The sequence below is a fragment of the Gossypium arboreum genome, chromosome 2 (genome assembly GCF_025698485.1).
Source record: "Gossypium arboreum isolate Shixiya-1 chromosome 2, ASM2569848v2, whole genome shotgun sequence".
NCBI classification, from domain to species: Eukaryota; Viridiplantae; Streptophyta; class Magnoliopsida; order Malvales; family Malvaceae; genus Gossypium; species Gossypium arboreum.
The window spans coordinates 27633162-27647009 of record NC_069071.1 but is presented as its reverse complement, the minus strand read 5'-3'; the positions used below and the strand labels follow the sequence as shown (position 1 = coordinate 27647009).

Sequence of the window (13848 nt, the reverse complement as noted above, 5' to 3'; positions counted from 1 at the left end):
GGTAAAAAGTAAAGCGCAGACAGCAGCAAAACTTTGAACTTGGAAACTGAGCATTCACTGTAAAACTGGAAAGTGTAACTTGGTAAAATGGAATCAAGTAACTTGTATACTTTTACAAATGTAATCATTCACATATAAGTGTGGATAATTTATCTGTTTGGTTGGTGAAAATTATTAATTTGAATATATATCCAAAAAAGAGTTTAATTCAAGGTGTAAAAAGCCAAATTCCTTGCTAGCTATCAAATTGATGATTTAAAACAAAAGTGAAAGCTAAAGCAAAAAAGTGAGTGATGATTCTCTCCAAAGTCCCATGACAAGCCATCATTGTGTTTCCATCTCAACTTTTTCTTTACCATAAACAAAGCTGACAACGTAAGCTCTTCATCATTCATCAGCTCTATGGCCCTCTCACCTCAATCCGTGCCGGAAAATCCCTTTGATTTCCGTGCTCCGCCGCCTTCTCCTGTCGCCAGTGCCCGCCGCTCCTGCGTCACCAATGATGAGGTTCTCTCTGAATTCCTCCAACATTCTCTGCGCGTCCCTGATTTAATTTTGCCAGACAAGGTTTTCCCTAGGCAGAAGTTCATTGACAACCCCCCCAAGATTGATTTCCAGGCTTTGAATTCCATGCAAACTGAAACTCTGCCCAAGATTCTGGATTCCATAGCTACAATCGGATGCTTTCAGTTAGTGAATTATGGGATTCCAGTGGAATCTATCCGATCAGCACTGACAGCCGCTGTCGGGATTTTTCAACTTCCACCCCAGAAACGGACGGCAGTGACTAGGTCGCCGGAGAAACTATACGGGTTTGAGGAAGTTCACGAGGAAGATGAAGGTGAAGTGAGTGAAGAGTTTGTGTGGTGTAAAGCTAAAGCCCTGGAACTGGCAATGGAGGGAATTTGGCCTGTTGGATATTCAAATTTCAGGTGAAACTCGTTTCAACTTTATATTTTGCTTGCCTTCTGGCATTTTCTAATAACTAACAGTTTTTCTTTTAAATACCTTCAGTGAGAAAATGGAAACTCTAGTGGCTCAAATGGAAAAAGTGGCGGAGAAAATTCTGATTGTTTTCCGGGAAATTTACCAAGAAAAAACAGGACGTTGCGAAAAGGAAAAGATGGAAGGGGAAGATGGGAATGGGTGGGCATGTTATGTGTACAAGCATGGTGGGAATGTTTCAGCGGAGAAATGGCGTAGCTGTTTACGATACGATGTGATGAAAATGTTGATAGGAGGGATGGATTATTCGCATACATTGTGCTTGCATATTTGTGATGGATCCTCTGAGTTTCATGTGTATTCCAAGAAAGGTTGGGTGTCGTTTTGCCCTCATAAACATGCCTTGGTCGTTACAGTTGGGGATCAAACTCAGGTATTTTATTTTAAACATTGCTTTCAGCTTTGGTTTCAAACCCCTCAATTCCACTTACACACTGCTAATTCAATATACAGATGCAGTCTTGCATGCTGATTTACTCATTTTTTGCACACTTCTTCAAACCACACATCAAGGTCTCCAATTTGATTCTTTTTTTTTTTCTTTTTAATATATTATATAATTTATACTACAAAAATTGAAATCTATAGCAATACATAATATCATAATGTAAATATTTAAAAAATGTTAAGTTGATTTCATATAAAAGTTTAATAAATAAAAATATATAATTATTAAATTTTAAATTAAACATAATATAAAAACTTTTAATTTTTTAAATAATATAGATGAGTTTAAAATGAATTTAGATTAACCATTTACAAATATAAGTAAACTTAGATAAAATTTTAAACTCATATTTTAAGTCGAGCCAAATTCAAACAAATATAAATTATATTAATACTATACTTAAACTTAATCCAAACCCAATCTAACCCAATTCATCAACACCACATACCAACAATAACAAGGCCATGGCCAGGGGAGTGCCTCACCTTTGGTTAAATGTTAGAACTAAAACTTTAGTCTTTCTCGTTGATTAGTAATTCAATTTATTAGCTTTTAATCTATTTGTTAAACAAAAAATACCACAATTTTTATTTTCTCAAAAATTAAAAATTTAATTTAAATCATTTTAATATAAAAATTTTTAATTCTAACTAGGAATAGAAATGGAGCGGGCGTAATGAATGTTGCTAAATCCACCACCGTTCCATAGTTGGCATAATTTACTCCTTTATCCGTCCCACTCCAGTATAAATGTATAATCTTGAAATCCATTACCACCTTCATGGATGTTTGGATGCATTCATCCTCGCTCCACCCAATTCCCCTTTAATTTAATTTTACTACTTATTTTTAATATTTTTAAAGTTAAAGTATTTAAACATAAAATATGTGAATTTTTCTATAATGCATTATTATATTTTTACATATAAAATGATAAAATGATAATTTTATATAGTAGAGTGAGGTGAGGCAAGGCAAGACAAGCAATTACTATAACATAACCGCTTCATACTTACTGTTTAAAAGAAAAAATCTATTTCTTTTTTAAAAAAAGTATCGACAGTTCGGGTTTTATTAATTTTTTTATTAATTTTATTTCTAGCCCTCCACAATTCTTAAAAAACATGCATATAATACATTTTAGGAAAAGCGTAGGGTCTGATATGTTCCTAAACTAAATTTCTCATTAATTTGAAAAAGAGAAGAATCTATCATTAGTTGCTCGGTTTAAATGCAATGAGAGGTATAAATGTGGGTGTAATCCCATGATAATATAGGGGAATGCCCAATAAAATTCATCTTGTGTTGTGGTTATTCACAGGCACTAAGTGGTGGACAATTGAAGCATGTAATGGGAAGGCCAATCTATAGAGGAGAGAAAGAAGAGTTCATATCAATGGCATTCCTTTACTCTCCTTCAACCACCAACAGCAGGCTTGTTGACCCACAAAAGCCGAACACCATTTCACTTTCCCAACAGGCCATTGCTGCTATACTTTTCACTCTTCTATACCAAATTTTAGTCTATGTTTACTACAAATTCTAATTTTGATGTTGTTTAACATTATTCATCCATCAACCAATATCATGACTTACACATCTTCATCTTTCCTTTTCATTTATATTATTTATTTATAATATATATAAAAATACGAACCAACAAGAGTGTCTTTTATTTTTCATTTAATTACTAAATTAATTTTAAAAATAATTATGATTTAATTTAGAATTATTAGTTAAAAAGTTGTACTAATTCTAAAATGAAATTATTACTTGAACAGATCTCTAAGCATAAAATATAGAAAAATTGTAATAATTATAGTTGTAATTTTATTTTTTTAAATTGTGCTAAATTTATTGATATAAAATAGAGTACTCTAAGCATCTTACTTATCACTTTATTTTGATTGATGATAAGGTAATATAATATCATGATATCATTTTTAACATTTTTTATAAGTTTATACAATGTGAGGCAAACACACTTAAAATTGTTTCTTTTTTCTTTTTATTTTTATCTATCATCATTTATTTGGTGCAGGTGAAATTTGTTTTGAAAAGAAAGTTAAATTTTAACAATTATTTTTAATCACTATTACTAAATGTGTTTATTAATGAACTATTATTATAATTGCTACATGTTATTTTACTCTTTTTTTTAAATTAACATTATAAATATTTTCTTATATAGTTTTAAATTTATATATTATTTAAAAATAAGAAAAATTATTATAAAAATAATTAAAATATATTATTTAAAAATTAGTTTAAAATTAAACATGTAAAATTACATAGAAACTAGTAAAGTTGTAAATAAAGAGACTCTATTCAGTTGGAAAGAAAATACAGAAATACTATTTTTAAAATAATATTAATAAATTAATATGTTTATATAAGTATTTTACTTTTTTTATAAAAGAAAAACACAATTTTTGAATACAAAAACTTACCAATTATTTCTCAGTTTTTATTTAAATAATAAAAATAAAAATATTTAGTAAAATTAATATAAATAGCTGCAAATCATATAGAAAATGAAAAGAAAATCAGTCTTCACAGTGCTGTCCAATTAGCTAAATTTCAACTGAATCTATCTGCTAAAGTTAAATATAAGAACCATTTAATACTACTAAATTTGTTTTCTTTCTTTTTGTGATCTTATTTGCAACTCAAATTTTATCTCTTAAATTCTTTTCTAAAAATAGTCATTTTTCGTAAAGAGTATATTACTTATTCTTTAAATTTACATTAAAAAATATTTAGTTAAAATTCAAATAAAATAAAATTTCTTCCACTTCTAAAACAACAATATTTTTCACTACCCTGTATAATTAATATCAATATACATATATTACATCTAAATTAAAATTAAAATTTTACCTATTTCCTAAATTTAAATTTTAAAAGTTTGCTAATTGAGTTTTAGTTCAGTTAGTATTAATATTGTTATCGGTATAAAAAATATAGATTTGAATACGTTGAAGCATGTGTATCGTCCTATTTAATAGTTGAAAAGGGATTATAATTAATTCTATAAAAATATTTCCTTTACGAAAATTTATTTTAATAATTAAAATATAGAAACAAAAATAAAAATAACAACGAAAATTAAGAGCTATTATGTTTTTTTAATATTTAAGTAAGTATGCCGTTTTTTCTATATTTATCAAGATACGCTGTTTTTGGAGAGAGAAAGTAAAAACGCGCCCTATAGGACACGTTTTTATTAAAAATTACTAACTTGGCTTTTTTGGTTAGATGCTTAAATATTAATTTTTTTGTCCTTAAGTTTCAGGTTCGATTCTTCTCCTGCTCTCATTTATATTTTTTATTTCATATTGTTTCAAGTTTTTATTTTTAATTAATATTTTTAACAAATTAGCTCTTTTGGTTAAATGGTTAGATAATTGTGATTTCATCATTTAGTGTGTATTTTTATTTCATGTTGTTTCAATTTTTTAATTAATATTTATAATTAATAAATATTGTTTTCAATTTTTTAATTAGTAACTCTTTTATTTATAAAATCAAATAATAAATATGTAAGTATTTTAAAAACATCAACTAATTCTTTAGATATATTTTTCTTTATATATAATATTTATATGTCAAATATCTATTTTTTCCACCTATATTTTGAGTATGATGATTTTAATATTATTAAATTAAATAATTGTTTCAAATATCATTATTTTTCTACATTGTGAGTACGATATTTCAAATATTTTTATATGTGAAATATTTCAAATAACTATTTCAAATACGCATACAAAAATATATAATATGTCAATTTACTATAATCATGATATGTATTGAAAATAAATATTACACATAAAAATTATATTTACTAAAAATAATTATATTTGAAATAATTATTTAATTTTATAAATAAAAGAATTATTAATTAAAAATAAAAATTAAAATCAATATATTTATTAATTATAAACATTAATTAAAAACTCAAAACAACATGAAATAAAAAATACACATTTAAAATAAAAATCAAACTTGAGACTCATTGATGAAATTATAATCATCTAACCATCTAACTAACGTGTTAAAAATATTAATTAAAAAAAACATATTTCTTTAATTTAACCGGGGAAGCTATTAGAATTGCGAGCACAATTAACCAGTCCAACAATGGTCTTGTCTATGTATATACTTCGAGTGAAAAATAGAAAAATAATGTAGACTCAATAGAAAGTGAAGTCAGAAGGAGATTAAGATCGATTTCAGTTGCCAGATCCAAGAGTACAAAATCCCTATTGCACAATACATTGAGATCAACATTAGTGGTACAAAGGGAAGCTTATCACCAAAAAGGTACGGATGCAAAAACTGACCCCATATCTCTACCACCACCACACCCATCAGGTAACTCTTTGTAACCCACCCCACCTCAAACCCTTGTTTCTCACCACCCTCCTTATCCCCCCGCAAACTGCCCGAGTATTGTGCACTAAAACTGAACCACATCAGGATTGTGTGTAGCAGCAACAGCAATACTTTTATTGGATATTCTTGGGCTTCGTATAGTAGGGGAAAGAGTGAGTAGCATGACACTGCATTTCGTGTACACAACAATATCCATGTTAGTTTTTCTTTATGCATTAAACTGAAATTGACACCGAAAACCCACGCATGCCAACATTTTTCACCATCGGTCTTATAATGTACGACTGCCTTCTGCTTAATCAGTTTTATCGACAGTTTTAATATACAAATGCATTTCAAAGTTATCCAACAAATGATAAAACTCATCACAAAATGTGCACGAAAGCAGTAAAGTAACTCTAATAAACTAGGTAACAGCTGAAACCACAGAAGCATATTCATTCATCCATGGTACAAAATGGGTGGCGCTTAACAACAAATGCTCCACAAACCCTTTTGGGCGAGACACATTCAGGCAAGTGATTTGCCTAAGCGCACTTTTAATAAGGCAAAAGGCATAAAAATAGCCCACCTCATTAAGTTCTCTCTGGTTTCTTTTATTTTTAATTTCTTTCATTAGATGTACTTTAACTAATAAAGGGCTAGTATCAACCCATCTACTTCTCAATATTTTAGTATTCAATAACAGACATCGACACTAAGTGAATCACACATATTAACCAACAAGAGAATTACAGGTTTCGTAGATAAACTAGACCCCTCTTTAAAGCTTATTTTATATCATAAGTATATATACACACAAAAACACGAGTCAGTATATTGCACTTGAGCACAACTTTTACACCTTGCGTCGGGCAATAAGAGGGTTCTAGTGCCTCAGCGTGCCCTGTACCCTTGACAATGCTGAAATTCTTTTGAGTTGTGATATCTATACAAGTTCAAAAGTCAACAAAGAGATAACAGAGGAGAACATTACCTATAGATAGCAAGAAGTAATGCTTCGCGTCCTCCAAACTTTCCACAGCAACAATAGCAAGGGGAATGGAAAAGTGTAGTGATGCTTTCTCATGAACATGCCACCCAAATAAAAACCCACAAGTGTATGCATATGCGACTGATCTGACAATCAACCTTGGCCTGGGATCCTTCCAAGTTCTAAAAAGACAAGGCAATAAGGCAAGCAGGACCATAATGAAGGTTGTCAAGGGTGTTACCTGTCATTTCATGGAGATCCAATATAAGACAGATTAATCAGTACATTTACCACAGACAAAAAGGAAATAGCATTTCATCAACTGTTAAATATCAAGCATCCTTGTTTATATCTAACAATCCTACTCACAGCCAATGCCTTTCCTCAGTTCTGAGATGACAAGATTACCAAAGGGATAAGCGTAGGGGATTGGTAAGGGGAGAGGGTTATAAGATCAATCTATGATATTTACTCAGTAGCCTTCTTTTTCTTTTTCTCCTTTTTGGAAAAGAAAAAAACTCAGTAGCCTTCTTACCCGAGGTAATATGGCAAATGGTGATGCATCGCCAACTAGTCCACCAGTGAATGAAGCTACTGGTGCCGGAATATTGAAGCCAAATTTCCTCAACAAGAAAGCAATCCCTTTATCTAACATTATATAAAAAACCCAAAAGTTTGGAGCCCAATAAGCATGGCAAAGTCCCCTGCCAAAAGGAAACATCCGGCGGATGACTTGTTGTATCTGCAAGGTATTTGGAGAACACTTAGCACTATATATTATAGTCAAGGAAACTAATGGCTATAGACATTCGCAATTTCAGCATGACTAATAAGTGAAACCATAAAATTTGCATAAAAATATGTACTTCTAAATGAATGAGAAGAGGGTACAACAGCAACCAGGACAAGAGGGAGAGATTGAGGGCCAGTGGTTAAAAACCCAAAACTAAGGGCAAATCATATGGTTAAAAGAGAAACTCGCTGCAGAATAAGCCAGAACACATAAAAGTAAACCAAAAGGATGACCTACCTGTCCATGATACACAAATGGCCCATATGCTGCTGCAAAAACTGCCACAACAATAGCCCCCATAACTGAAAGCCGAGCAAAACCCCGAACCAGCCCACCTCTACAATAATGCCTTAGCAAGTATACAAAATAAACAGGGGCCGCCACCGCAAATAAATGCTTAAAACACAATAACACAGCAAACAGAAAGCCACCCATCACATCTCTTCCTTGTGCCAAAAATGAGAGCGACAACAACAACCAGCCAAACAAAAACCCATTGTACTGAAAATGCAAATGGTCCACAATAAGGAGTCCAGGAGACCAAATCACCAATAACCATATCAAATTCCGCTTCAGAGATGCCAGAGCTAGAGTTGATCTGTAAACCCCATATAAGAGAAACAAATCTGAGACAATTACTGACATCCTCTGGAAATAGATGGCAGAATTGGCTTTGTAATTGAGGCCATGATGGAGATGAACAATCTGTGGGTCAATTAGATGGGCAAACATGGAAAGAAAGCGTTCCAAGTAGGCAAAGAAGGGAGGGTAATCAAGGGTCCACTCACTCGTCTCATCAGTGTACCATTGGCTGAGAGGAAGAGAGTGGGTAATGGCCAGCCAGTGGCGATGGACTTCCAGGTCCGTGCTGTGGTAGGATGGGATTAGTAGAAGCTTTACGATCGTGGCTATGCCAAAAAACCAAGAAAGCTGCGCCATGACTACGGGTGTTCGTGGACTCTCTTGCATTTCCATCATACAATTACACTGTAAAGTCAAAAGAACAGTAAAATTTCACAAATTGAGTGCAGTACTGTTAAGTGACAAGTAGTGTCAATTTGACATGGAAAGAAATTTAGGTCAAAATACACCCCAAACGGCCAGGAAAAAAATGAAGAGAAAATATGTCTTGAAAAACCCAAATGCATGCCTCTTGCAGTAACATAAACTATAAACTGAAATCAATGAAGAATAGAATCAAACGTTCTCTTTAGCTGTTCCAAGAATATGTAGGAAGGACTTTATCCCATAATAAAGGATACCAGGAACAAGAAAGGTACCAGATATAGTTTCTATTTAATCAAATCGCAAAATTCATATATGGTAATCATTGAGAGCCCCTTATATCTTACTTCAATAAAGCTTCCTATTAAGAAAAATTCCAAAGTGAACTTACATGTCTGATTTATGACCCAACTGCTTTTGTGGCAGGATAATCTGCAAGTGAACCTGTTGAGAAAGAGTTGTTTCTTCAGCATTCTTTAAAATGAAAGAAGGAGAAAAACTCCATAAGATCATGAGTTATATTGCTTCCAATTGAGAAAATGCTAAGGTAAAGAAAAAGTAGTACAGTATTCCTTCTTTCACAAGTGGGAAGGGTCCCAAACAACTTTCTTACACCTGGCAGTTTCACCTTCAGATGTTACACCAACTTTGCCTTCCAGAGCTGCCAACAAATAATTTAAAGGCATTAATCAATAAATAGAAAAAGGAAAACAAATCAATAGATTAGCTGGGCCTTTGAACCATGCAGAAAATGGAACCTGAATCAGGTTGAGTGATGTAGGCTCTCCTCCATATTACTCGTTCCTATCCATATGCAGAAACTAAATGCATGATGAACAACACCAAATGAAATGAACAAACAACAAAAGTAATATAATAAATATCTAGCACCATTTTGTAATTTTCCAAAAAGAGCGAAACAAAAGACACTTTCTACTTTGAAATCAACGTTATAGAATAAACAAGTTGCATTTCCTTTCTCAAGTAAAGCATTTAGGAAAACCAAGCTTATCTAGAAGACTCACTTTACCTTAGCACAAACATTTTCAAGAGTTACATAGTGCAAGCAATTGGGGATGGTTAGACGATAAAGATTTTACTCAAAAAAAGAATAGTCAAAATTCGAGTTTCTATGATCAACTATACAAATAGGATCATGAGAATTTTTCACATTTGAAAGGTGGATGTCAGTAGTTGGCATCCCTTGATTAGATTAAACTGATTTATTTCAGTATAATTGCATCGTTGCAGTTACTGTTTACAGGAGGATTGAAAATTTTAGGGGAAACAGATCCTATTTGCAGCAACCTCGTTAAAATGTAACAGATCCATGCCTTAATCAGAGGCACCTCGATAAGGAATGGTGCAGAAGAAGGGGGGGGGGGGGGCGCAGAGAAAAAGAAAGATAGGCATAGACGTGGTGTTTGCCTTAATCAATGGCAACAATATCCAGCAGATCCGTACACAAATCTAAGATGTACCCATCAAGACCTAGGATCAGAAATCAATTACTTAAAAGAAAAACAAAGAAAAGAATATAGGAAATATATTATAGCAGCAGGTAAATGGGAAGAAAAAGAAAAAAAGAAGACCTTGAGTCGATGAACAGAAAGAAGAGAGCTGAGGATGCGTTCGTTGAGAGCAGTTCCTAGCACTACGGCATCGTGGCTGACTATGAGCTGCCTATAATGCTGTTCTAAACGATTAACAAAGACGGTGAGGAGTTAGAATTTCTAGGGTTTGATAGATTAATTCATATTATTAACGAACAAATTAAGTACCTAGGTAGTAGACTAGTAGCAGTAGACAGCACTAGTTAATTGTAAGTTTTCTTGTTCAGTTGCTGATTGAAGAGATTCAGATTAGAGAAAGAATAGCTTTGGTTTCGCTTCAACGCTGATTCAATGAGTTAGTTCACACGACCGTATTATAGACTATGTGCTAGTGTCACGGGCCAGAGTTCAAAGCCCGTGACCATCGAACCAAATGCATCCGATGGAGGTCTATTACTTAGATGGGGATCATTTGGCCCACGTGAGCTGGCCCGATTCAAGGAACTGTTGGAGAAACTTGTCGGATCAAAGTCTGGTTGGCCCGACGGATGGCCCGTTGCTTGAAGAGATTGAAGGTCCATCTACAAATATGGAAACATGATATGATATTATAATCTTAGAGATCTTAGATATGATATGGAATCTTATAAGATATTATTTTATAAGATTACATATCTTATCTAAGATATGTAATCTTAGAAGATATGATATTATATTTGGTAGTAGGTAACCTTTAATCTCGTCCGTCGATGTAATTGTATCTTGACCGTCGGTTTTGGGGGAGCTCAAGTATAAATAGAGAGCCTCCCCCTCATTTGTACTCACTCCATTCATTGTTTCATTATTCTTTGTGAATAAGAGAATAGAGAGCATTTACTCAAACACTTTGTGTGCGTCCCTTTCTGTTGTTCTTATAAGCTTCTTTTGGCATAAGTAAGTCTTCCGCTGTACGAGTTAGTGCCTTGGAGGAGTACTTAAAGAATCCTCATTCGAGTAAAGGCTGACTTGGGCGAGTTTGGACGAGCGAATCGCCTAAGGCCGCACGGATTGCGAGACGAAAGGTCTAGCCCCGTGACAAGTGGTACCAGAGCTAGAGTTCGAACCAAGAAGTATTCGAGCTGTTGGTTCGAAGGCACTGTTGGGATGTCGAAAGAAGAGTTCGAACAAATACGGGCGAGAAAGTCTTTGAGGGAGATGCTGTCGGCAATAGAGGTACGCGTGGGTAAACTTGAGGAGTCTATGGAAGCCGTTAAAGAGTCTGACAATGCTCGTGGGGAAAGTATTGAAGACATAAAGGATCAGTTCAGAGGCTTTGTGACCACGTGTCTAACTTCCCAAAGGGATAACGTGCAAGAGTTGCTAGATTCCCAAAGGAAGAAGCTGACAGAGAGGAATAATGCTCTCGAAGCCATGGTGAAGGCTTTGAAAGAGGAAACAATGGCCACGACGCTGACTTTAAGCACAAGAATAGAGGAGCTCGAGGGAGAGCTGGCCTTGTGTCGAGCAGCGGTGGAAGAAGGAGTGTCAAGTGCAGCACTCAGTAGCGAGTGTGTCCCGGAACCGAAAGAGTTTGCGGGGACAAGGTCTGCATGTGATGTGGACAATTTCTTGTGGAGGATGGAAAACTACTTCCGTGCCAAAGGCATCGTGGATGATGCGGATAAGGTACAAACTGCTTCATTATTTCTTATTGATATTGCGCTTTTATGGTGGCGAGGTAAGATCACAGATGAAAGGCAATGTGAGATTGGAACATGAGAGAAGTTCCAATGCGAGTTGAAGAGACAGTTTTACCCAGAGTTTGCCGAGGAAGAAGCTCGGGCAAAGTTGCAAGGAATAACGCAACGGGCACAGTGGGGAGTATGTTTGTGAGTTCAAGGAACTCATTCTCCAAAGTTCGGATATGACCGAGAGAAGCAATGCTTGCTTTTCAAGAGGATTGAAGCCGTGGGTCGACGGGAGGTGGAACAAAGAGGTGTCCAAAAGTCGCCGGAAGCCATGAAGGTAGTGGTATCCGTGGTTAAGCTTGGTCTAGAGAAAGACAAGCTTGGATCTTCCAAGTCCGAGGAAAGGGGCGTATGTGAAGAGAATCACAAGGAAGATACGGATGAGTATGGCAATGGCAACGGTGACAATTGTGGTAATGGGAAACCACGAGTTGGGAAGAAAAAACCCAAGAAGAGAAGGGACAAGCTAAAATGCTTTCTCTGCGACGGTCCACACATACTAAAGAAATGTCCAATGAAATCCGCGCTTAGGAAGAAGCCGGTGGGTAAGGCCTTGGGACTTGGTTCGAGCGCAAGGGGTGTTGAAGCCAAGGAGGCCGAAAGCGAGAAGAAGCCAGTCGAGTGCTTCTTATGTCATGGTCCGCATAGGTTGCGGAAGTGTCCGAGGAAGTCTGTCATCGAAGAGAACGATGGAGCAGACAAGGAGCCCAAGAAGCTTGGTTCGAGCAAGGGTAAAGCCGAAGCTAAGAGGGCTAAGAGGAGCAAAAAGAAGCGAGTAAAGTGCTTCTTGTGCCGTGGTCCGTATGAGTTGCGGAACTGTCCAAAGCAAGCCGTAGTCAAAGGAAAGGCAACGTCCGAGCATAGAGAGTCGTCGGAGGGGCTTCCACCCAACGGAGAGGTGAGTTTGTCATCGAACTTAGAGGAAAAAGTTGCGATGAAAACAATGAAGCTTGGACCAAAGAGGCTCGTATCGAGTGAAGCGTCGGAGTTGGCCGAGTCATTGACAAGGCTTCCACCTATGGGAGAGGTGGGTGGTGCATCGGACTTCAAGGAAAAAGAAGTGATGCATGTGGGACAGTTGACCCGAGTAAATGCAAAGGTACATTCGAAACACTCTGATAGTGTTTTGCATTCTAACTTGTGTACTTGGCGAGAACGTAGGGGCCCTTTCGAAGTTCTTGAGCAAGGAGGCCGAGAGACTTTGGGCCAAGCGAAGCCAAGTGTCGTGAATCATGAGGATTCTGTCCAAGGGAAGTTAGAATGTGGGCAAGGGAGTGACATAACTCCTTGTCGTCGAGATGTACAAACGAGTAAGACGGTTCAAGTTAAGAAGCGACGGAAGCCGAGGCAAAAGTCCCAAAAGAAGGGAAGAGCGAAGACAACGAGTGGGATCCAAGGCGAATCAAGTCAGTGCCATTCAGGAGTCGCAACGAGGACGTTGCGAGAATGGGTGGGGGAGAATGTCACGGGCCAGAGTTCAAAGCCCGTGACCATCGAACCAAATGCATCCGATGGAGGTCTATTACTTAGATGGGGATCATTTGGCCCACGTGAGCTGGCCCGATTCAAGGAACTGTTGGAGAAGCTTGTCGGATCAAAGTCTGGTTGGCCCGATCGGACTAGCCCGTTGCTTGAAGAGATTGAAGGTCCATCTACAAATATGGAAACATGATATGATATTATAATCTTAGAGATCTTAGATATGATATGGAATCTTATAAGATATTATTTTATAAGATTACATATTTTATCTAAGATATGTAATCTTAGAAGAAATGATATTATATCTGGTAGTAGGTAACCTTTAATCTCGTCCGTCGATGTAATTGTATCTTGATTTGTCGGTTTTGGGGAGCTCAAGTATAAATAGAGAGCCTCCCCTCATTTGTACTCACTCCATTCATTGTTTCATTATTCTTTGTGAATAAGAGAATAGAGAGCATTTA

At 35.5% G+C, this 13848-nt stretch overlaps 2 protein-coding genes across 11 annotated transcripts; one reads left to right on the top strand and one right to left on the bottom strand.

The window, feature by feature from the left end:
* The first annotated feature begins 243 nt into the window (after positions 1-243).
* LOC108482462 (1-aminocyclopropane-1-carboxylate oxidase 5-like) lies at positions 244-3052 on the top strand. The gene is made up of 3 exons (XM_017785596.2): positions 244-932; positions 1015-1378; positions 2775-3052. The coding sequence occupies exons 1-3, from the start codon at positions 403-405 to the stop codon at positions 2997-2999; spliced, it is 1119 nt and encodes a 372-aa protein (XP_017641085.1). The 5' UTR covers positions 244-402; the 3' UTR covers positions 3000-3052.
* Positions 3053-5523: 2471 nt separating this feature from the next.
* Positions 5524-10533, bottom strand: LOC108483666 (probable dolichyl pyrophosphate Glc1Man9GlcNAc2 alpha-1,3-glucosyltransferase). 10 transcript variants are annotated; one of them, XM_053024613.1, is made up of 10 exons: positions 10404-10492; positions 10215-10313; positions 10051-10113; positions 9381-9426; positions 9188-9283; positions 9014-9066; positions 7855-8604; positions 7360-7566; positions 6828-7065; positions 5524-6018 (listed from the first exon to the last, which is right to left on the bottom strand). In XM_053024613.1, exons 7-10 carry the CDS (start codon positions 8593-8595, stop codon positions 5666-5668), a joined length of 1539 nt encoding a protein of 512 aa, XP_052880573.1. In that variant the 5' UTR covers positions 8596-8604; positions 9014-9066; positions 9188-9283; positions 9381-9426; positions 10051-10113; positions 10215-10313; positions 10404-10492; the 3' UTR covers positions 5524-5665. The 10 variants fall into 10 exon arrangements, with proteins under 10 accessions (XP_052880573.1, XP_017642673.1, XP_017642672.1 ...); XM_017787184.2 differs by lacking the exon at positions 10051-10113 and having other exon boundaries at positions 9381-9443; positions 10404-10533; XM_017787183.2 differs by lacking the exon at positions 10051-10113 and having other exon boundaries at positions 10404-10533.
* Between the last annotated feature and the right edge of the window lie 3315 nt (positions 10534-13848).

What these genes read in the sequence shown, in the direction of transcription:
- LOC108482462 (XM_017785596.2), top strand. Translation starts at nt 403, where the DNA reads ATGGCCCTCTCACCTCAATCCGTGCCGGAAAATCCCTTTGATTTCCGT. An exon ending in GTTGGATATTCAAATTTCAG is followed by an intron (nt 933 to 1,014) that starts GTGAAACTCGTT and finishes AAATACCTTCAG; the next exon opens with TGAGAAAATGGAAACTCTAG. An exon ending in CAGTTGGGGATCAAACTCAG is followed by an intron (nt 1,379 to 2,774) that starts GTATTTTATTTT and finishes GGTTATTCACAG; the next exon opens with GCACTAAGTGGTGGACAATT.
- LOC108483666 (XM_017787184.2), bottom strand. Translation starts at nt 8,595, where the DNA reads ATGATGGAAATGCAAGAGAGTCCACGAACACCCGTAGTCATGGCGCAG. An exon ending in CATTTGTGTATCATGGACAG is followed by an intron (nt 7,567 to 7,854) that starts GTAGGTCATCCT and finishes AATACCTTGCAG; the next exon opens with ATACAACAAGTCATCCGCCG. An exon ending in TTACTTCTTGCTATCTATAG is followed by an intron (nt 6,019 to 6,827) that starts GTAATGTTCTCC and finishes CACGAAATGCAG; the next exon opens with TGTCATGCTACTCACTCTTT.